Here is a 22,856-nt window from a genome sequence, read left to right as displayed (position 1 = left end):
ATGTGTCCTACATTTTAGAGTTGCGTCACGTTCTTTAATTAAGCTGGAAGACAAAGATGCTGGCTATCTTTAATCGGAATAAAGACATCAGACGGGTTTGTTATTTCGTCCCCGATTCCACGAGGAAATGTGATGCTCCAATTATATTCCCGGGATCTGCGTGTGTTCAAAGAGGGCGGCACACCAGTCAAAGACAATGAGATTCATATAAAAGTAAATTTATTACCACAAAAATAGGACATCCTGTATGTAGTGCATAAATAGCTTTGACGTGAGGCCGCGCAGCACTTGAGGCGGCTGCGTCGCCTCCGTGTATACTGGATACATTCTAACGCAAACACGCTGGATAATGTGCGTCTTGTTCGAGGAAGGCACTGAAAACAATCAGCAGAACAGCAGAACGCTAGCCCGCGTCATCCATTATTACCCAGAATCCTCTGCCCGGTTTCCGTTGTGCACTCGTGCTTCAGCCAGCGGGAAGGCCTCAACAGCACCGAGCGGATGGTCGCAAAGGTCCCAAAGTCCAGATTAAGAACAAACAGGAGAGTATGTGTGTGTGTGTGTGTCAAACTGTTGAGCCTCTGTCGGGACGTTTTGACGTTCTTTCCCTCACCTTTTAGATGCCGCGGGGACAAACCCAAGCGAAGCCACGAGATTTGAAAGTGCTACTAAGGGTTTATTTTGAAGCTTCTGGCCACTAGGGGTCAGAAGAGTCCGGACTGTTTGAATGACTGCTGATGAACTTACTCTGGTTGTTAGAGAACAGCTGCCAACTCCCAGCTGAAGAGGAAGTATTCACCTGGTGTCGTATTCCCGTCTGTGTGATAAGATCACTTTTTAAAAAAAACATTAGTTTGATCCTAAGCAGCATTTAAGAAAATCAATTGTCCCGTTAGAAAACGGATGTTGGACGTCGGGTTTCTCAGAGCTGCTCCTGGAAACAGGCTCCGTAAAAGCAACTAGAAGGAAACCTCGAGGGAGTTTCCAGCGCTTTGAAAGGCCAAAAATCTCTATTGAGCTGCAGGGAGGATTTTTCTTTACTTAATAACAGCAGCCCCTTCCACAATTTGAGTAATGTAATGAATTGTTATGACAAAAAGATGAACTAATGTAGCTTTAAGTGTAAGATGAAATCAGTCTCAAAGCTGAAATAATTCCTCTCACTGTCTGGAAACACGTGCTGGCCTCTTTAAAGTGGAAAGCTTGCAGGTATTTAAAGCATTTCTTTCCCTCTGGGAATAAAACATTGGAAAAGTGGACCCAGAGCTCCCCGTCAGTGTACACAACGTTAACATACACATGTACAAAATATATAAATATAAACAAAACACATATATATCTCTCATTTGACAAGCTCCAGTGTGTCTTTGGGCCCTGCTCGTGGGTGCTGTTAGAACCAGGACCTGATAGGCTCCTTATATTATGCATCTTCCCCATTAAAAAACAGCTTTCCCTGATCCTTTAATGGCATCTCAGGCGAGCGCTCAGGTTCCGACCAATTAAATGCGCTTTAGCATTTAGACCACAAGAGGTTTTTAAAAAAAAAAAGACCTTCCTCATTGGAAAGGAAGAAAATAAATCAAGTGCTACCGGACTGGGACTCTGAAGCCGGCACCAAAAGCGAACAGTTAAAGGCTTCCATTGCGCTTGAATGGTTAATGCATATTGTTTGAAAACGGACAGCAGCAGGACGGCTGGAGGTATGAAATGTTGGACAGAACCTGCTGAGGGAAACTCGGTCCTGGCTTTGGTGTTTCGGTAGAACAAGCCGCGTAGGGGGGCAGCGGGTGGAAAAGGCGCGTGTGGGAGGCCACGTTCGCCGAGGACACAGACAACGTTGGGTCGAGAGAAAAAAAAAAAAAGCGGACGTCAAAATAGTGTTCTGACCAGTCTCCTTCCCTTGGCCTTGATTCGAGGAAAGGTGGCGCTCGTCTCCGTGTTGATCGGCTGTGAGCCCGGAGGAGCGATCCCGCCTTTCCTCCTCAACAGGAAGTCCACACTGGATGACGACATGGCGTAGAAGACGTTTCCTGTAGCAGGGATCACCAGTTCTGCGAGACGAGACGGAGAGAGAGAGAGAGAGAGAGAGAGAAAGAGACAAATAAACAAATAAAAGGTAAATTCAAAGATGAAAGAAATGTCAACATGACCTGAGCTCTGACTCCGTTTAGATGACAGAAACACGCCACATCGTGAAGAGAACGCTGCAGAAGCACCAGAAGCACATTTCCAGTCGGTGTCGGAGGCGTCTTTACCTTTTCCTTCAGGCAGGAGCTGGATCAGCTCATATCTGGATGTCTGTTTGGGGTCCTGGTTGTGCTTTTCTAAGGCCGAGCTGATAACAGTGGGGGACTTGTCGTTGCTTGTGACCTGAGGGGGGGGGGAGGATAACAACGTCAAGAGGACAGCGGGATTTGCTATAACGATAACCCTCGGCCCATTTTATCCCGAGGATCTGGTTCTGATGACCATCGTTACCCTCGGAGACACGAGCATTTTTCTACAATCCCACTTTTGATTCGCTTCAATCCGTTTGAGGCAATACCAGTATGCTCCTGTACAGGTTCCCATCCTGCAGGTCCATCCGTATCCTGATGATTCGCATTTCGGGCCCCGACCCTTGGATGTTATTGGGGGGGTTGTTGCCGCAGGAGATCGACCGGCGGTGCGATTTGGTGGGCGTGGATGGAGTCAGCGCGGCGGGGGTGGAGTCATTGGTCGAAGAAGACGTGTCCACGTCCAGGCAGGACACGGACGGGGATTTCATGTGCTGCAATGGAAATGAAAGCGACGCTGCCGATTGCAATCGAGGGAGGATTGTTTTCTAAACCGACGTGCGAGGTCAAGTGAATCGAGCGGGAATTTGCATTACCTTTGTGAGTTTTGAGAGTAGATTATTGACAGGGGAGGGGAAGTCAAAGAGACTGTCACTGTCGCCGGTCAGGCTGTTCCGAGAGGTGCTCAGGCTGCAGGGAGACAACGTTTAAGCCTGTAGAGTGTGTGAATGTGGTATGTGTATGTTAGTGTGTGTGTGTGTTAGTGTGTGTATGGCCTCTCAGTATAGCTTACTTCGGGCACTGTGTGATGATGACTGTCGGGGGAACGCCGCGCGGGCTCGGCTCACCGGGTGCTTCGATTTCATTGGACAGTCTGTAGCTGAAACAAGCGTACAAATATCTCAAACGGTCATCGCCGCACGAACACAAAACAATGCATTCAAGACCTTTGCTTAAGTGGGAGTTTACCTCTCCGCCTCTGTTAGCAACGGGACGCTCTGATACCACCGTGCGAAGGCCTCATCGGTGGTGAAAACACAGTTTTTGCAGGAAGACTGCAGGAGACGGATTTGAGCTAAAACCTCAAATTCCTGTTAAGAAAGAGGCGCGTCACCACAAAGTGTCATAAAACAAGAAACACAAAGAATAAAACGCAAAACGTAGGCTGATTTACTGTGCTTTCTTCTCCCCTGGCACCTCACGGCGGCCTTGACTTAATCACCCTCCTCTCTCGGATATAAAGTTACCTCCGCTCGCTCTAGTACGCTCTTATCTCTAAAAAAAAACGATCCCACGCATCTCTCTTTCTCTTCTGCTCTCTAACAGGATCTGGGTTTTGTTCATTGTGTCAGCGCTGCAGAAACACAAGCGTTTTCCAAAGCGTCGGCTGAGTGCGAACCTCTAGACTTTCGCCCCGATGACACTCACCCTTCTCCTTTTGTCGAAGTTGATGTAGCCGTTCTGCAAAGGGAGTGACAGGATGTCAGTTTGATGATTCTAAAACACTGAGCAACTCCCAGCAGGGCCTCAGGCCCCCCCCACCACCCCCCCCGGCCCCCCAAGAGTGTCGAGGGACACTTACATCCAGCCTGTCTTTGACCGCCGTGTCCAGCATGGTGAGGTCTGTGAGGAAGATGCCCAGGTAGGGCACAGTGCCCTGCGCGTTGGTCTGTGTGAGGAAAAGAAAGTGTTTAATCTGTTCCCCAGTGGCTTCTGCTCACGTCGTAAAGAGCCCACACAGAGAGGGAGAGAGAGGGGGAAGGATTGCAGAGCGGTCGCCTGCAGCTATTTTCAAACGATGGCTGAGAACACGCAGACACACACACACACACACACACATACACACGGCAGCCCTCTGTTCCGCTTCGCCGCTGCATGCCGGTCGATACCCCTTACAAGCCCGCATCAAACCAGCGAGGCGACCCCCGCTTAGCAAGAGAGACGGTAAGCATCAGTGTTTGAATAAAGTCGGATATTTTCCACTATCTTTGAAACACATTAATAGGGTCACGGTAAAATAACGGCCGGGATTTTATATTAATTATGACGGAGCGTTTTTAGAGTTACAGATGTATAAAACCCGGTCTGAATATCTATGACAGAAACATACAGCATATGCATGCCAAAAAATAAGATTTAGCCCCTTAAATCACACCTGAATGCATTTTGGAAAAGAAATTCTACGAGCTTTTGTCCCGTAACTTTTGCAAAATCCCGTTTGCCGGTTGTTAAATCGTTCCTAAATTTTCCAAGGCCTCCCATAAAGGCCTTCAGGGGTGTACAAGCCTTCAGGCTAAAACGATTGGAATGCAGCCATGATGTGTGCTGGAAAAGTTGTGAAAATTGGCCTTTTTCGTGCGCTTTAAGATCTGAGGTTTTGCCTCAGCAATAAACGCTGAGGCCATAACAACTTACTCCTCTGTGGCTGTAACTTTCAGAAATGTCTCGGTGGGGATTTGAAGCGGCAGTCAGAATGATTTATTTTTTCAGGAGACCCCCTGAAGCAGCTTACGCACACTTTGAGTTTTTCAGCAGGTTGGAATAGTTCTGAAACATTCCCTAAATGTTAGAGCCGGCCTCCCAAATAGCTGAAACCGCATCAGTTCCTTGTTTCATATTTGGTGGAGCCTCTGATCCCACGCTGCTTACCCGGTTAAGGAGCTTGTTGTTGGGTCTGCTGTCCAGGTTGGCGAACTTTGCTGTTCCCTCCTGCAACACAGAAGCAACTGTTAGACGCATGATGCAGAATTTTCGGATTTTTTTTTTCTTCCCACCCGCTTTCAGTTGAACACACCTGCATTCACACCACTCTTTACCGACTGTTTCCTTAAGACCTCGTCCCCAAAAAGCCCGCGACGAAAGCAATTTTAGTTCTGTTTGGATCTGCGATCTGGTCTCCACGGACTGCGGCTGGAATATCAGCCTCTGAAGGAGCTAAATGCTCCACTGTGTTCCCCTGCCAGGTGCTAAATGTGTTTGTTGTTGGTTGCTAAGCCGGGTAACTTGCACTTCGCTAATCACAGCTTTGCTTTTGCTGCCTGCAGAGAAAATGCATTTTCGTGACGTTAATACTGAGAATGCAAAGATGACCCTGCACATGGCAAATTAACGTTAGGTAAGAAAGGAAAGCAAATGAATTGTGCTGTATACTAGTTTACTGCTTGAATGACAGCGTTGTGAATAATTGAATTCCTCAAACCTCTGCTAAGTCTTTTATTGAATCATTCATCTAACGCTTCGTCTGCTACTCGGAGTCATTTTTAGACATTCTCTGAGATGCTGGGAAGCAAGTAGCTGAGCTGAAAGAAGTATACATCAAAGAGCAGCAGACGGCGATGGCGTTTCTCTGTCATCAAAGCGTTCGAAATGAAAGCAATTGTTTGATTGAATTCCTTTGGGGGAATCATGGATAAATTCGCAGCTAATGCAAAAGGTATTGATGCCAGCGTTGCTCCATAACAGCAAATCATAACACAGCTAATGTTGTCAACTACTCCAACTCCAACGGCGCAGACTAAATATAATGTGCGTCTTCAGATGGGTGTTTCAAACTGAAGAGCAAGTGTTGACAGAATAAGAGCAGTTATGCTCCATCAGACGATACTGGTCTCCGGCCTTTTAAAGCGAGTCATAAATCTCCACCACTTAACTAATGTGGTGCAGCGGTCGACAGCCACATTAATAAAATGTCTCGTACTGCTTTTCAAATGATGGGATACTGGTGAGAAGGACGTGCGTCAGTCAGTGGATCAATTATGAAAGAAATACATTGACAGAAACTGGATGACATAAACATTTTGGACCGAGGTTCATGGTTCCCAGAGGGTGAATCCTATTGGTTTCTGGATGTTAGCGTCGATAGGTAAAGCCTCGTAGATCTCATCATTTTTCTTTTCTTTTTTCAACATGGATATGACGGATGGCCTAAAGCCTGCACACGGCAAACAGTCAGCAAGAAAAGACTCTTTTTTTCCCCCCTGTCCGTAACACTAATGCTTCGTATTAGTACACACTTTTGCTCAAAGTGTCAGAAGGTATTTTTAGCATTGCGGTGGAAAAAGAACACAGATTAAAAAAATAATCCTCAAACAAGTCAAAGACTTTAGAAAAGAGCTGTTGGAATCTGACTACAGAACAACACTTCAACCCTTCTGAGTGAAAGGTCACACTGGCAGCATAAGAAACAGCTTCTCCGGCCTCCCAGGGAGTTTTTGTCGAATAATAAGATGACGTAGAGGCTCTTTCAAAGGGTTGAATGCCTTGTTGTGAAGGAATGAGCCTCTGCGTGCCCGGAAATAAAGCGTCAACTCTCCCCCTGAAGCTGTTCCATTCACACCGTGTAATGCAGATTATGTCGGCGTGATTTCCCGTTCATAACTTTTGAAAATATACAGCATATCACATTTCCGCTGCGAGTCCCTCCCTCCGTTCTAACTGTAACTTACCTCCTTCAGGAGCTCTCTGCTTTGTGAGTAGTTGTCCTTGTCTGAGAAGATCTCTGACAGCTCCTCGTATCTCCTCACAGCTTCCCTGTCAAGTGCCCACAGCAGTGAATTAAAAAGAAAACAGCACTCGCATTTCAATATTATTAATAGATAGATAACAACTTGAGGTTTACGTTGACGTGGTGTTGTCTACTTTTCTTTGTAGTAAACTTTCCATCTACTTCTTCTTCTTGAGGTTTGCTTATTGCAAAAAATGTTAAATATGCAATGAAAGCTCTAAGCATCTGAAAACACTTCTGTCATAGCGGGTTGGAAGTCAGCTTTCAGTATTTTCCAAAATTCACAGATTTTGAACATCATTATTAATGAATCTACTGTTAATTTAAGGTTAGTCAATAATTCATCAAATAAAATATCACCCCATAGAATTTAAAATTTGAATTCCCGTCCCCCATGTTTCTGTCTGCAGCTTCTTTGCGGGGTCCTGTTTGGACACTGTGACTGGTCACAGCAGGAACAGCCCAGGTGAGACCACCAGGTGCGTCTGCACCAACCGCCGCTGTGACGTTTGATCGATTCAATTCGAACCACGTTTGGTTAACGCCAGATTGCATCTTTCAGTTTCAAGCTGCAGTATAATAGTGAGCTTCCCCTTTCCCTGTTCGCCAGCGCTGGTCATTTAAATGTTTGCCTCTACTGATAACCGCTGTATCGTGTGTGTGCGCCGTTCCATCTCCTTCTTTATAAATGTGAATCGTTCACAGGCCGACCTGTCAGTGTCCTGCCACGTTTTCCTCAGCCTGTGGATGGGATTGCTCTGCAGGGCGGACACAATGGCATACAGCGAGGAGAAGTTCTTCCTGGCGCGGCACTCCTGTTGAAAGCACACATGGGTGAGTCCCCTCGTTTGCATGCACACACACACACAGAGAATCACATACACACACGCTGTAACCGAGAACACCTGTGGTTGTGCGCCCGGCTGGGTATTGAGTTACAGCGTCGGCCCGAGCTTGCTGAATAATTCATGCTGCTAAAGAGGTTTGTCCCAAAAGAAACATGGGGGGAGAGTGGGGAGGGAGGAAAGGGGGGGGAGGGCCTTAGGACGGCGCTTTGGCCGCCAACCAGTGACACCTCGAGTGTGTGTTTGTGTACCGACGTGGCAAAAAATGCAGCGTCAGGAATACTGGAGAGAAACATTTGTGTTTCATTGAAAGATTGAAGAGGCTCCGAAAGGAATGAAACCGCTCGCGCGCGACCATAGCAACCGAGGGCAGGATGTGTTTGCGGGTGTTTGTGTGAGCAGGTGCTGTGGGCTCGTCTACAGTTCAAGGCAGACAGATTGTTGTGCACAATAATCGTAACGCTGAAACAGTTAATCCCCATTTATCTGCAGTTTCAGAGCTTTACGGTTCGCCTTGAGGTCGTACATCACATTTCTCAACTCAATTCTTGATGCATGCCGAGTACATTTCCTATTCCATTTCCTGAAGGTGTACTGGAACTCCTGGTCTACTTGCAGCAGAAAATATGCTGATTCTTAATATTCTTGCTTCTTACTTACTGCCAAAAGTGATCGACCGCCAGATGCACTCAAACAGCGAGAGCACTATTTAGAGATTTGCTGCTGCAGTCCAGAAATAAACCATAAATCAAGACTTTATTACCATGTTTGGCTCTCAGCTATTGATTAAAGAGAAATAGTCCCAGCAGAAAGCAAGCTGACTGCGGATTTGCGGCGGTATGTGCAAAGTCAGAGCTGAGAATAGGATTATGTTTGGTGAATGAATGGGGGGGGGGTTATTGTAGGAAAATGCACGGCTGGGGCCCCACGAACTGGCACACAGTTAACATTTCCATTCCAGGATGACCCGACTGACGGCTGCACACTGACCTCTGCCACGCTGATCCACTTCTCCAGCAGCCGCGCTCTCTGCTGGCTGCGCAGGCCGGTGGGCCAAAGGCAGGAGGCCAAGACCGCGTTGGCCAGCTTGTTGAACTGACGTATGGTGGCCCGGACGGACCAACAAACGCCCTCCCTCCCTTTCTTGTCCCTCTGGGACCACAGCGAGCCGAGGCAGTGGTACGGGACCAGACGGACAAACAGCTCCTGGGAGGGGACAGCGCACAGGTTTTAAATCAATCAACCGCCCGTTTCATAAAGAAGAACCAAATCAAATCATGTGACCTGTACGGAAATCTCCTCCCGGCTATTCTGAGGGTATCTGAGGGTCGCACCTTTCGGTGTTCATACAACATTACATTAGCTTCCTAATTAAGGCCACAGTTGTGCTAAGCAAGCTAGCGCTACGTGAGCTTCTATTTGAGCAGCTGGAAATCTTTAAGTGAGTGAATGGAGGTGGATACAGCGAACGTAACCACGTGATGTGGTCGAAGTTCGTCGTGACAAAAAAAAGCACTCAAAAGGACAATAACTTCCACTGAGTCCTCATTAGATTTTAGCATCGTCGGTCAATTCTTGTGCTCCTTGGGCCCGAGGACTCACTGTCTCTAATCTGGTGAGCTGCTCAGCGATGAGCGCTGCGGGGAAGCCAAGGACGCTGGTGGGTTCAAACTTGGAGGCGTCCGGTGGAGGGCCGGTGGGACCGGTGTGATCTGCAAAGGGGGAGAATGTTCACTGAAACCAGGGATGCTGAATGTTAGAAGCACTGATGCATCTTCTCCATCCGCGAGGTGCTGGAATCGGTTCCTGATCGCTGGCTGGGTCCGGTTTGGTGATGAAGTAATTTCGTTCCAGAGAACCGTTGCTTTCTCCAGACAACAGCTCACTTAGTTTGCTTGGTTATGATTTGCTTATTTGATGAAATCGCTCTTTCTTGTTTCTCGTACTTTTTGAGTGTCCTTACGGTTGAAATGCACTTATCATTGAATAGCTTTAGATAAAAGCGTCAGCTAAAAGACATAGTAATGTAATGTAACTGAAACTGAATAAAAAACGACTTTGTTATGTTGAGATATTTCACTCATGACCTAAATGGCACGACAAAAAGAGCAGCGTCATTTTTACCATTTTTCTTATTGGCACTAAACACAAAGTACAACAAGCATCAACGGTCGCCTTTGGCTTTCATAGCAGAGTAGCTGCATTGTCCAGCATTTCATAAAAATGCTCTTTCTAGGATATTAACCAACCACACTGGTCTGCAAAGTAATAATATAGTAATATAACTCTAAAGCAGCCACAAAAGCCCCTGTCCTGTTGCTTTGGGGGGGTTTATACTGGGATTACAGGTGTATTTCTTCATGAAAGGCTCATCTAGTGAGGCCTCCACCGGTGCCGTTTGAATCCCGGGCAAGTTACGGACCTTTGCGGGCGTCCGGGAGCAGGGCTTTCTCGCTGAGCGCCTCGGCTATCCTGAGGATGCGAGCGCTGAGGTCGGCTGCAGACGACGAGTCCTGGGGGAGCAGGGGGACGAGGCGCAGCAGGCGCGAGGGCTCCTCCAAACTCTTAAAGTCTTCGGGGTACTCGGAGAGCCACGTGCTGAACACCGTGCACACGGCCCTGCAGGGAGAGAGGGAGATGTTCGGGGAAGACATGGCGGATTATTTCCCGGGGCTTTGAGGGGATTTCACTCTGACCTTTGTGGATCACGTCGGCAGAAAACGTGATCGTCGCGCGTTTGTTTGTTTTTTCAGCACAAAGAGAACAAAGAGATTCCCCGTGATGATAAAATAAGGTCATCAGTTGAGGAAAGAAACACTGTCGAAACTGTGAGCAAAATAAGGGAGGTGCGTCTGTTTCTGGTTTTAAACCATGGGGGGGGTGGGGGGGGGGGGGGTGCAGGTTGCCGGAAGCAGATAAACAAGCTGTTGCAGATCGGAATTGATTGATGTATTGATAAGAATGCCAGGAAATCCCATTCTCAGGGGGTTTAGACAAGAAAAGCAGCTTTGGGGTGAAATATGACCAATCTAAACACCAGCGGCGTCATCATTCCTTCCACATGACATTGTTTAATCCAAATCTTCTTTGTATTGATAACATGTCTATTGTCACTTTAACATCTAATTAAAAATACATTAAAGATCGTAGGTAAAGATGGAAAAAATAAATTCAAACTTTCTTTAGAACATCTATTTATGGCAGACACGACTTGACAATAATATTCAAGCACAAACACAATCACAGACCCACACACACAGATGTCGACAAAGCATTTCAGTGTCGCACACAGACGTCGGGTAGTGAGGTAAAACTCACCGGTTGAAAGATTGTCTCATCCGGCTCCCCTCGTTGCCCCCGGGCGGGTTCTCCAATCTGTTAACAGAAGAGGGAGTTAGTGGAGCGGAGAGAAAACAGACGTAGACATCGTTCAGCTTTATATGTGTGCGTCATAAATAATGCTCTTTGTGACAAACGTATTTACGGCTTGTTCTCCCGGCCTGAACCGAGCGGGTTGCAACTCGCAACACAACTCTTCTTTGTGTTGCTTCTCTGGAAGAAACGCTGTTTCATACAAATGCCTCTGTTATTTGATAAAGACGAGAGAAAAGAAAAAGGCTTCGCAGGCTGTTTTTCGCCGAATTATTCTGCAGTAATTTTAAGTAATCCACCGTGGAAGTGGAGCATTATGGTTGAAATGCACTTATTGCAATTAATCTGTTTAAATTAGCCTCAGCGTGAAGACAAAATTCAACTAAAATCCTTTTTATCTTTTGAAAAGTAGGTGTAAAGTGAGTTGTTGACTCTAACGTAAACCAATTTTCTGTACTTCAAATCCCGTCTTTAAAAAACAAAAACAAAACGATGTTTTCCTGGATCACAGATAAAACGCTCTCCCACCTGTCAGTGAGGATGTCCAGCACTCGGCCTGTGGAGGTGAACGACCGATAGGTGGAGAGGAAGATGGTGATGAAGGAGGAGTCCCCCATGGAGAAGGAGTGGAGGAGGTGGAGCACCAGCTTCTCCTCCGTCCCCGCTTTCACACACTGGGAGCGAGAAACCGACTGCAGTGAGACGGGAAGGAAACGAGAGGAAGTTGACTGTGGCTGCAAACGGGAGGCCTCCTGGTACCGTGCAGGACTTACCGCCGGACTGGTGGGGGCCCCGTGCTGCTGCTTGACCACCACTGTGTAGATCACCCCGTCGTCCTGCTCCTCCACCACCGTGGACTGAACAACGCAGAGAAACCACGTTAACGGCCTTCAAGTGTGGCAGCTTAGAATTCTTTGAAAGACACTCGGGAGGGAATAAACTGCTCAGAAATACCCATTGTTCATTGTCTTTGTTCCTGCTGGTACTAAAAATATCCATTGTCCTTCAGCTGGGGGCATCCGGCGTACGCCGATAGGCGATAAGATACAGACAGTCTGTTCTACCACGGAATATCCACGCAGAAGCAAAATACGTTTCTCTCACGCTACATGGAGCTCCAACGGACTCGTTTTAGCCTTGGGGGGGGGTGAGGGGGGTTAGGGTGAGGGGGAGGGGGGGAGTCCCTGACACAGTTACCCTATTCTACGCTCGCACTGGCTCCCAGGCACTTCATCCCATTCATGTGGCAATGTGCAGAGGCCTCCGTCCTTACCAGTTCTAGAGGACAGTACCAGGTGGTCTTCATTGGTGAGGGGTCCGCCTGGAGAGGGGGGGGGAAGCACACAAAATCGTAGCTTGACTTGTTTGTGTCGTGGGAGACGGGCGTTGCACCAGATGAGGGACCAGTGAAGCCAGCACGGAGTAGAATCGTCACGCTGTTACGTCACCGTGTGCGTTTTTGGGGGTTTGTGACCCGCTGATATGAGCTAATCGTGAGCTAATTTAGGTTTCCGGTTTTACTCAATGAACTCATTTTATTGGTTCCAACATACACACTGAAACTTAAAAATGAACGAGCGTTGTTTGAAATCAAACCTTAAAATGACTCGAGGCGCCTGCGGAGACGTCCGATCAATGAATACGAGTTTGTGTCGGCGGCGTTAGCTGCTCGGTCTTATCAACAAGTGCATATTGCCCCGCGCGGTGGTTGGAAAGGAGGGTCCTGCAGCTCGAGTCATATTGCAGCGAGCAGATGACACTTTAAGGGTAAGAAGAAGTGAGAGACGTTCAGCAGCTGCAGAGACATTTGAATAATGTCAAAAACAACCAGAGATAAGAGCTATAATAATGTTGAAGACACACATTGAGTGATTATTTACCAGTATTGATATATTAATAGTCCTGTAATTAAGTACAGCTTTAAAGTCCATTTTATACTTTATCTACTTATAAACATTTCAGAACCAACTATTGTACTTTTACTAATTAGTCACTTAACTGAGATTTCTTTAAAATAAGCACATTTGTTTCATATTTCACATGTGTATCAGTTGTTAGCAGTTCAACATATTGTACATATACATTAAATAACTGTTTGAGAGCCCAAAAGGTAAAATGATACAAAAGCAAAGATAAGGATCCCCAGCGTGTTTCTGCTTATTCCGTCTCCCTGTGATCACCTCATGACCCCTCATGTGTATCTTCTGACCATTTGTGAACTACTGAAGCCACATAGTATGAATTAACCTAAACAATCTCCAACTCAACAAGCTTATATATACATGTATTACATATCGATGCATAATTTCAAGAATGTTCAAGCTTCAGATACTATTTTGCGTGACATGAGCATGTTTTACTCTTAATTTTGATATTTAAGATCCAGCTGTCGTCTTGCGATGGTTTCTTAATTTAATTTAATTTCTTAATCTCAAATTGGCGATACAGCGACACAATGTCGCATTGCACTTGTCCGGACACTGATGCAACTGTTACTTCTTTCCATCATAAAAAATGCATGAGCAAGCATGAAATCCCCTGGCGGGCCGAACCTGCGGGTGATTCAGGACGTTTGTTTCACGCCTGCGTGAGTAAGCCCTTCTTACACCTTGGAAACAAGGTCAACACACCGAAAGAAACTCAACATTTTAGTTTCTTTGTATAAAAATAGAAGTAAAATGACCTGCATTGTATTTTCATTGATTTTGCATGTGCGGCCTTGTGAGCTTTTTCATACGCAAATTCAAAGTCACATATGAACCAAGGAACATTCATGTGGACAGCGAAAGGGCCTCAGTGCTTCCATCGTGTCTGATCGGCCCCGTCAAGAAAATTAGCTGCAATAACACCACGTTAGCTTCTGTTAGCCTCTTTTCAAATTACCTTGGCTCGACCGGATCGAAGGTCAACGCTGCGAGCGGGCGCTTCCCGCATTCAAGAAGGATATGAATCATCTGAGCGTAAGACCTGTTGTTCCACCTGACATCTCAGCATTGCATCTCACGATATCTGCACGTGATTCTATCCTTCCCACAAAATAAACCTGAGCTCACAAACGCACAAGAAAGAAGAAGAAGAAAAGAGAAAATGGTCACCGGAGTTACCTTTCGCACTGCAAGTCCAAACAGGTAGCGATCCTTAAGCTTCCTGGAAATCTTCAGGATAAAGGTGCTAAAAGCGTCCTCATTTTCTCCATTGTGTCTCATCTGTTGCTCTCTGTCTGTCTGTCTGTCTCTCTCTGTCCGTCTGTCTCTCTCTCTGTCTCTCTGTCTATTGTTGACCGAGTTCTGTGTGTTTATCTCTTTACCGTTTGCCTCTCAGCGTCTTGTGGCTCTCTATCACAAAGACATACCTGAAGCAGGAGCTAAGACCCGCCCCCCGAGAGCATGCATCACCTGGGCACACCCATTATACACACACAGACACACACACACACACATATGTTTTCATTTTCATTGAGTTCCTTTTTACACAACCCTCAACCGTACACACAGATGCAGCTCTCACAAATCCAGACCCTCTTCAATAGACACATGTACGGGCACACACACACACACACACACACACACACACACACACACACACAAAAGCCCTGAAGCTATTTCCAGGACAATACCCCCTCTCTTTCAATCTCTCCCCTCTCTCTCTCTCTCTTTGTCGTTCTAGATGACCTTCCCCTACAGATAAACCAGTTAGACTGACTATACAACACTACACATAAACAATAACTAACTGAGTGCAGATAAACCGTTGGACCGCCTTCATAGTGCCGTTGAGCAGTAGGAGGCATGTGTTCTTTTAACGAGAGGTAATAAATGTTGAAACGGCCTCTGAACCAGGAAGCAGCCGTTGTGTATTTGAGGGGCCAATGACATCGCAGAGTGAAGCCGTCAGTGCTGTAGTGGTAAAATTAGAGGTGGGTAAACTCTGAATTTTGTGATCATACAGACCTCGACGCGATGCAACGCAATGCGTTATTAATAGCGTTTGTCCCTGTCTTAATGCAATGTTGTTAGAACCAAAACAACGTTTAAAAACGTGAATTGATCTTCTTCAGTCTTACTTTGTACTTGAGGCCTTTTGCGGGCATCTGTGGGAGTGGGAGCACTCGATGGTCTCTTCAAATATCGCCTGATATCCATTCCTAATTATTGGCGGTAATCCATTCCGAACAGGTAGGCAGGCAGGCATACACGTGTATGTGTTTACATACCTCCTGGATCCTGATTGGTGTCGCTGCTGTAGCCGCAAGGCACTGATTGGATGCTCACAGACCGTAATACAGCGCAGATGAAAATGATTCAGACTACGGTCGTTTATATGTTCAACAATAGGAAACGTAGTCTTAGCTGTTTTAAAATTACACCAAGTTTATTTCGGATTATTCCAAGAATAGAAGGCGCAGGGAACTCTGAGGTGCGTAAACGCCACTTAGAGGTGGGTAAACGCTATTTAGTGGTGCGTAAACGCTATTTCCAAAATTCCAGAGGTGCGTAAACGGCGTTTACGTGTGTTTACCCTCCACTACAGCCCTGGTCGTATTCAGGGGACGCAAGCAACATTAGCTTTAGCATTAGCATTCATTGGGAGTTGTGCTTTTGCCTACCTGGTTACATTAAGTCCAATATTCGCTTTCCTTTCAGCTTTTGTTTTGGGGTTTGAGGTTGATGAACCAGAACCAGAACACAGAAGCCGTGTTGACATGTAATAGCAGGGTAAACACAGATGTCATTAATCTAATTAATAATGGTCCCGTTCTAATAAGTGTGTCACAGTTAGTCCCAGCACGCACACTACCAGGGGCCTGGCACACATAAATGGAACAGGGTCATAATGAAATGTAATTTATTATACCTGTGTTTATCCTGCAATGACAATGTCAAAATGTCTGCTTGAAAAAGGGCCGCGGGGATATTTGCAGTCTAGCAGCAGATGTTTTTACTGTGTTGGTTCCCTTAACAAGACACCAATGGAGTTTCTCAATTGGACACCACGGCCGCATGTCGTCAAGCCACCACCACTAAGCTAAAGGCCGAATACTCAACTTGAGTACGTTCTGCAGTCTTATTTAGCCCGTTGTACAAAACCTCCTTTTTAAAAAGCTTCAAAATTCCTATTCCATATTTACATTTTTTTTATTGTCGAACAAGTCATTAAAACGCTCCAGGACGAGTCAACCACAGACCTTATTTCAGGCATTTAACTAAAACCCCTTTGACTTAAGAGGGATAAGAGGGAACCGAAAGTACAAAAATGTCAAGGTATTTCTGCAGATGAACAAATCCTTATAGAAACTGCAAACTCTGGATGAGTGTTAACAAATAAATGAGTGTAAAAAATGATTTATAAAAAAGGCCTGTATATATACAAATAATCTAAGAAAGATGTCTGAAATGGCGTCAGTGGCATCATAAGTCTGCTCCTAAGCATTGTTCATCCTCTAAAGCCAGTTTCTATGTGAATTAAACAGTATCAAATCCCCTATCAGTCCGCCCTGCAAGAAATATTTATTCTGTCGAAGGGTCCCCGATCAGTGGCACAGTAACTACATGGTTGGCTTGGACCCTCTGCAAGCAAGCTTTATCAAGAAACCAGGCTCAGTGGCAAAGAAAATAAATTAACACCGTCATGTAAGAAATTAGGATTGATGCTGAGTTCACAACCTTTTCTTTCTGACTGGTAACATTGGCTACTTCTCAAAAACACATCCGCAGTCCAACTAATGACAACACAAGAGCACCAAAAAACAAGACAACCAAGCATCAATAATGGTTTGGATTTGGTTGTTTTCTTGCTATGAGTTTCTTGCTAGTTTATAGATGGCTCTTTTTTTTTCTGGAATGACACATGACTGTGAAGTTAGCATTGCAGCCAGCAGTGACTGAGGAGCAGGGCGGGGGGGGGGATGCCAATCCCGACACATTGCTCACTCGTCTGGCCTTCAACTCGTCACCGCCGACGCTGAGCGAAGTAGCCCTTTGCTCGCTTTCCTCATTCCAGACAGAGCTGGTACATTGAGATAGTCCGGATAAACGCGTATCCCCCTTGAGCTTTCCCTCGTGAAACCAGAATCTGGGTCGCAGGCACCAGCCTTTCTTGTTCAGACTGTAATAGACGAGTGTGTAATTTGTTCAGCTGCCTCATAGGCGGTCGGATAAGCATCATAATTACAGCCCACTGCGGTGGGTGGCACGAGTTGGGAGATGGTGCATGAAAAAAAGGACTCTGCAGCTGCACTTAAAGTTGTTATTTTTATAAGTTGTTTTTTTCCCCCTGTATGTTCTTTTGTTTTGCTCCACCGTATGTGACGCTTTGTTTATGTTCTATTCAAGGATCTTCTTTCAGGACCTTCAGCTCTCCTTTTTCTTCAAGTCCCCCGCCTCCACCCCCACCACCACCCCCACCCCCACCCCCACCCACGCCCAGCTGCGAGCAGGAAGTACATAATAAGTGTAGACAAACACAGGAAGCAGGACATGCTGTCGGGTTGCGAAGCTATTTTTCTTCCTCTCTCCGTTCATCACAAGCCGAAGGCTGCGTCAACCTCTCCTACGGACCCATCGGTCGGCGCCGAAAAAAAATAAAGTACCGGGCAGGAAACCGACTCTGCGTTTTCACCCCCTGCGCTCTGAAAACCACAAACCAGTTCCCACCTTGTTCCTGAAACAAATACACACGCCGTTACAACCCTGCACACGTCTTTCCACGGAGCGGGGGGTCATGAATGCATCTGCTGAAGCCTTCTTTAAAGATACCCTTTGTTTTCTCCCTGCTCCTCTTCTCGCGCTTTCATCTGCACATCCCCCGGTGCCCGTTATCTGCTCTCTTTTAAGTCAAACTGTAGCGTTCAGGTCAAAGCTGTTCCGCTGGCCTTAAAGGAGAAAACAAAATCCTGTCTTGGTTGTGATTCTGCAGGTTTATTTGTCGGCTTTTTCAGCGCGCAAACTAAAATGTCCAGTTAACAGGCGTAAACTTGCTGCTGCATGCACCGATGTAAGGCAGTAAGTGTGAAATAGTCCACACGAGTCGCAGGACATTCTAGCGGGAGACCGTCCTGTGAGAAAATGAAGTTAATGTAAATAGTTTGTCACATGTGAGTCACTTGTCCCCTCGATGGTTGAGTCATTAGTTAGTCACGTTATAGTCTACCACGCCTCTTTTCCTAAACTTACCGTAATGCTCTTTTAACTTTAACCTGACTTCTTGTGGATACACAAGTTTATTTTGAAAAATCGCCCTGCGTATAACTGACAAAAGGTCGCAGAGAGCCGCTCACGAAGCAATTTCTCACCATGGGGCTTTGTTTCATTTCTGTAACTCACCAAAACCCACAATCTCAACCTTCTCACTTCGCATCGTGGTTCGAAGCGTCCTCGGCTAATTAGTTCATTCTCCCGCAACAATTTATATAACACTTCCTGTGCGCAACCCGCTGAAGGACGGTCTAAACATGTGCTCTGTTTCCCCCCCTGCGGAAATAGCAGCACGTCTTCCTCCCGTTGTCGGATCGCCGGCTCTTCGCCAGGCCTTCAGGCGCGGCCATTCGGAACGACGATAAACCCTTGACGCGGTTAGACAACGCGTCTGACCGTGTCGGATGGTGTGGTACGAGCTAGTTATTTGAAAGAACCTGAATCTCCACAGTCTTGATAATTGGACGGGTTCGAGGTCAGAGTTTTGTGCAGGCCGGTCAAATTCTTCAACATCAAAAATGGGAATAGCGTTTCTTCATCAACTGGCTTTGTCCAGCGGGTTCATTGTCATTTTAAAACAGGGAAGACTCTTTGAAATAAAACTTCATATTTAAATGATATTATTACGTATATCTCGGCTGTCCAAACTTATTGCTGCATTTCAAATATAAAGTGCTTGGGAATACCTTTGAGATTAGAAAAGCATATCTGACAAAAATGGGATCAAAAGGCAAAGAAAAATGCATTCTGCCATCCGAGTTTCCCTCATTAAAGAATCAGCAGCCTGAAATCGGACTCCACCCGACGGATTGTCCTTGGAGACGGCCCGTGACACTGGATACTGTCGATGGGCGGAGCAGGTGTAGGCCACATCGACCGGCAACGCCGCAGCATAAATCATTTACCGGGAGGTCCGGCTGCCTCCGTCCGCTCATTCTGAGGGAGAGTCGGCGCGGCTTCATTTGTTTCAAGCTGCTGTTTCTTGGAAAGTGAAACCCAAAGGGTCTGGACAAGGAAGTTGGTTAGCAGGCGATCATGAATCAAGAAGCATGTTTTGTTACTATTTACTGCTATTGTTGGTCCTGGTCCTGTGTTTTTTGGGGCGCTAAAGAAAGACAAAGAGAAATTCCGCCCCCGTGTGCAGATATGAAATGAGTTTGCATACTTCTACTCCTCAAAGCAACACTTCAAAACTGTGTGTGAAGTTCAATCACATGAATAGCTTCTGATAAGGCTCAACCGACCTCATTATCAAGACTCTAAACATTAACAGAGGTTAAAGATCGTGGGACTCTCACGGGTACAGTCCATAATACTGATGGTGTCCTGGACTTCTTGTCCAAGATGTTTCATTGACAAACTGCACACATATGGAGAAGCTTGTCTTCAGAAATGTATCTCACGTTCCCGTGGGATTTTGCGGTTGGCGAAATTCCTTCCTTGTGACTCGTTTTTGTGACACAGTGGTGCTTTGAGCAAAATGCTAACATCTGCTAACAGCTATGGCGATGCTGAGCAGGTGTGCTGTTTATCTTGTTCACTGATCTCTTTCTGTCTGTGTCACACTGACGTCCTTCCCTTAAGTTGTTTTGTTTCCCCCGGTAACCAGATGAACACATCTGCTGTTTATTTATGCAACCGGTCGCCGGGCTCCACTCACAGAGGACCGGCCTAATTGACCTTAGCTGTGTCCCCCCCCAGGAACGCCGTGACGAATAAAGGCCTCCGGACCGCGTGTCTGCTCGGTCACATCGCTTCATCGCTCTGGCGGGAGATAAACGAACGCAGCGCGTGGAACGCGACTTCTGCTCATCACATCTCTGTACGCCGCTCGAGTAACAAGATGGCGGACGCGTTCCAACGAGGCGACGGGGGAAAACGCTCACCTGTGAAGTCTCCCATTCGTCGACGCCGCTCCCCCTCCGTGATTGGTTGCCCGGGCTGTCGGGCTGCAAGGGCCGGTAGCCAATGAGAGGCACGTCGGTTGACTCCACCCCCGGCAGGTCGTAACCACCTGTTCGCATGTTTCGGGGGAGCATGGTGCCAGCTGCCAGGGACAAGAGGACAAAAGCAGACAAGTGGTTCATGGTCGGTTGGGCAGGAGTTCAGAGGAGCATCTTCTAACTCTGGTGAGGTCAGATAAGCGGCAACGTGTCCATTACTGAAGTTGTACCTTTCGAATACATGTGTGATCTGCAGCTACTGCACATTACGAGATATCAGGTCGAATCCAAAGGGGGAGAGGTTTGTTTTTCTACAGCACACCTGGAACTATTACATCATGGCTCATTCGAATCTTCTATTTCACTATTCAAGTTCTATTTAAGTCTTTTTACGTCAGCCTTTGTGTAGATCTCAACAATCAGGTGCCCGAATGAACACTGAAACCGGTTTTGCTTGGTGTAATCATTCCTCCTGCTCCCTGTGACAACAAAAGGATCGCTCTCAATGTCATCAACGGCGGATGGAATCCATGCTTCTCGTTCTGTGCAATATTGTGTTTGATCAGAAATTGATGGGCCTCGTGGATTTTTATGTCTTATTTAAAGCACTTTAAATTTCCTCCAGGACTATCTGGACAAAGGTGGCGTGCTGGTTAGTGCTGTCCAACACTCAGCACGATGTTCCTGGGTTCAAAACCACCCAGCGGCCTTTATGCGTGGAGTTTGCATGTTCTGAAATGAGGCCAGACATTCTCTAAACACGTCACACTCTAATTAAAAATGCTACCGAAGAAATACTTTGGAACCTATTTGACTCCGCCAATTGTTACAAAACCAACACAGCAACATTACGCCACTGTAAGCTAATGGCAGCTAGGATTCCATTTAGTGGTCACTTCGTTGAATTTGCATTGAAACCCCTCCTTCCATTTCCCTTTCCACGCTTTGGTATTTGGATTGCCATGAAGAGAGACATACAGCTAACACTGTGGCAGGAAGAGGGGTGTAGGACGGGGAGCGAGATGGAGAGGCAGCGCTATGGAAATGAGATCTATAGATTATCCCACTCTGCTGTGCAGGTAGTGCACAGGCGGTGTTTTTTTTTTAACTTTCCTTTGCAGGCAAACGGTGCAAAATGGCAAGTAGCTGCTGTGCATAAAAGGCCAGAGAATTGATTCCTGTAAGAGCCTGCTGCTCACAGTTCCGCCCTGGTGAAAATCTCCTTCGAGGACCCCACGTCGACTCTCGGGCTTAGAAAGAGCAGTGAGAAATAAAAATGTGCTGGCAGACCGCAACTTTCCTTCGTGCTTTCAGCTCTGCAGCACGGGGGCCAAACTCGCATACCCTCACTCATCATTCCTGTAGGTTTATAATACCATTGCTTAGAGAATCCTGTCTCTGGCCTGCACAAGAGAGGAAAAGGCACATGCAGGCCTGCAGGAAAAACCAGTTTGCAGTCTGTGCTCTGACCAGCGGCCATTCAGTCTGCTCTGAATGCATTCTATTCACGGCATCTGACCAGAGCGGACAAATGACACACACACACACTGTGCAGCTGTAACTAGGTTACAGTCAAGTCACACCCCTGAAATGCTCATTTTCTGCTCAATAAATACTGCCATGGGGTGGTGCTAAAGTGAAGCCAACGATAGCTTCTGAAACAAGGTAAATGGTGATGAGGATAACACAGGCTCCACAGTCACAGGGTGGCTGAAGTTGGTCCGGGAAGACACTCCCTGCATGTCAACACACTCAGCAGGGACCAATGGGGACATTTGCTTCCTTCACGAGACACCCAGTGACAGGAAGGCAAGGTTTAAATAAAACAAATAAAAAAATAGAAAGCAGACAATCAAAAGAAGCAAATAGAGGAAGAGAAACGAGGGAGGCTGTGTGGTAATTCAACTTACTTCTAGCCGAGTGTCATCCGCAAGATGTGGCTCATCCAACCGCGGCCGGCCGGCTTCCGGCAGCATCGGGTGACCGCTGGCTGCTGCGGGATCGGTGGCCGGTTCAGCTGGGGAGAGTCGCGCCCATCTGTGCCACCGACACCGTCAACTACGACGAGAGAGTCTCCGTCCACAACCCTCCCTCTCTCCCTCCCTCCCTCTCCCTCCCTCTCCCTCTCTCTCTCTCTCTCTCTCTCTCCCTCCTATCTGATGTCCCCGCTGCTTGTCTGCGCAGCCTTCAGCAGCTGATAGCGCACTCTGACCAGCAAGCCGCAAACTCCCTCCTCCCCCACCCCCCCCCCTCGCTCTCTCTCCCCCTCGCTCTCTTTCTCTCTCTCTCTCTCTCTCTCTCTCTCTCTCTCTCTCTCTCTCTCTCTCTCTCGCTCTTTCTCCCTCTGACGTCACACAGTTCCTGTATCTTCGGCACTCTGCGCTCACACGGTGTGGCAGATAAACTTTATAAATTATATGCGTATATATAATAAATGTGTGTATAATTATTATTTACGGAAATTATATTAATATATATATATATTGAAATTATATTGTATAATTATATAATATTGTTTGTACTATTTACATTGAATTAAATATAAAAATATATAAAATGATATATATAGTATTACAAATTAAATATTGTCCTATAGTGGATGTATAATAACTACCAGAGCAGGAAGCTGGCTCCATGTTGGAAACCACGTGGAGGTGAATACCAAGTGTTTAGCATCCACCTGGACCAGCATTCAGAATGGATATGACATAATACAGGTTGGG

At 46.5% G+C, this 22,856-nt stretch overlaps 1 protein-coding gene and 1 long non-coding RNA gene across 6 annotated transcripts; one reads left to right on the top strand and one right to left on the bottom strand.

The window, feature by feature from the left end:
• Positions 1-202: 202 nt before the first annotated feature.
• Positions 203-22,329, bottom strand: rgl2 (ral guanine nucleotide dissociation stimulator-like 2). Of its 5 annotated transcripts, none has more exons than XM_040164930.2 (20): positions 22,044-22,329; positions 20,077-20,237; positions 12,271-12,318; positions 11,771-11,854; positions 11,526-11,671; positions 10,944-11,000; positions 10,048-10,244; positions 9,228-9,337; positions 8,616-8,831; positions 7,492-7,595; positions 6,722-6,806; positions 4,926-4,985; positions 3,859-3,945; positions 3,705-3,737; positions 3,246-3,367; positions 3,070-3,156; positions 2,873-2,966; positions 2,546-2,770; positions 2,256-2,370; positions 203-2,051 (listed from the first exon to the last, which is right to left on the bottom strand). In XM_040164930.2, exons 2-20 carry the CDS (start codon positions 20,227-20,229, stop codon positions 1,870-1,872), a joined length of 2,205 nt encoding a protein of 734 aa, XP_040020864.1. In that variant the 5' UTR covers positions 20,230-20,237; positions 22,044-22,329; the 3' UTR covers positions 203-1,869. The 5 variants fall into 5 exon arrangements, with proteins under 5 accessions (XP_040020864.1, XP_040020863.1, XP_040020866.1 ...); XM_040164929.2 differs by having other exon boundaries at positions 11,526-11,689; positions 22,044-22,250; XM_040164932.2 differs by lacking the exons at positions 20,077-20,237; positions 22,044-22,329 and adding an exon at positions 14,102-14,351 and having other exon boundaries at positions 11,526-11,689.
• Positions 6,770-11,948, top strand: LOC144389508 (uncharacterized). The gene is made up of 2 exons (XR_013453616.1): positions 6,770-7,614; positions 11,509-11,948. It is a non-coding gene; the product is annotated as an uncharacterized LOC144389508 (long non-coding RNA).
• Positions 22,330-22,856: the final 527 nt, after the last annotated feature.

This window comes from Gasterosteus aculeatus, chromosome 20, assembly GCF_964276395.1.
Source record: "Gasterosteus aculeatus chromosome 20, fGasAcu3.hap1.1, whole genome shotgun sequence".
Taxonomy (NCBI): domain Eukaryota; kingdom Metazoa; phylum Chordata; class Actinopteri; order Perciformes; family Gasterosteidae; genus Gasterosteus; species Gasterosteus aculeatus.
The sequence above is the reverse complement of the archived record's forward strand: the minus strand, read 5'-3'. Positions and strand labels throughout refer to the sequence as shown.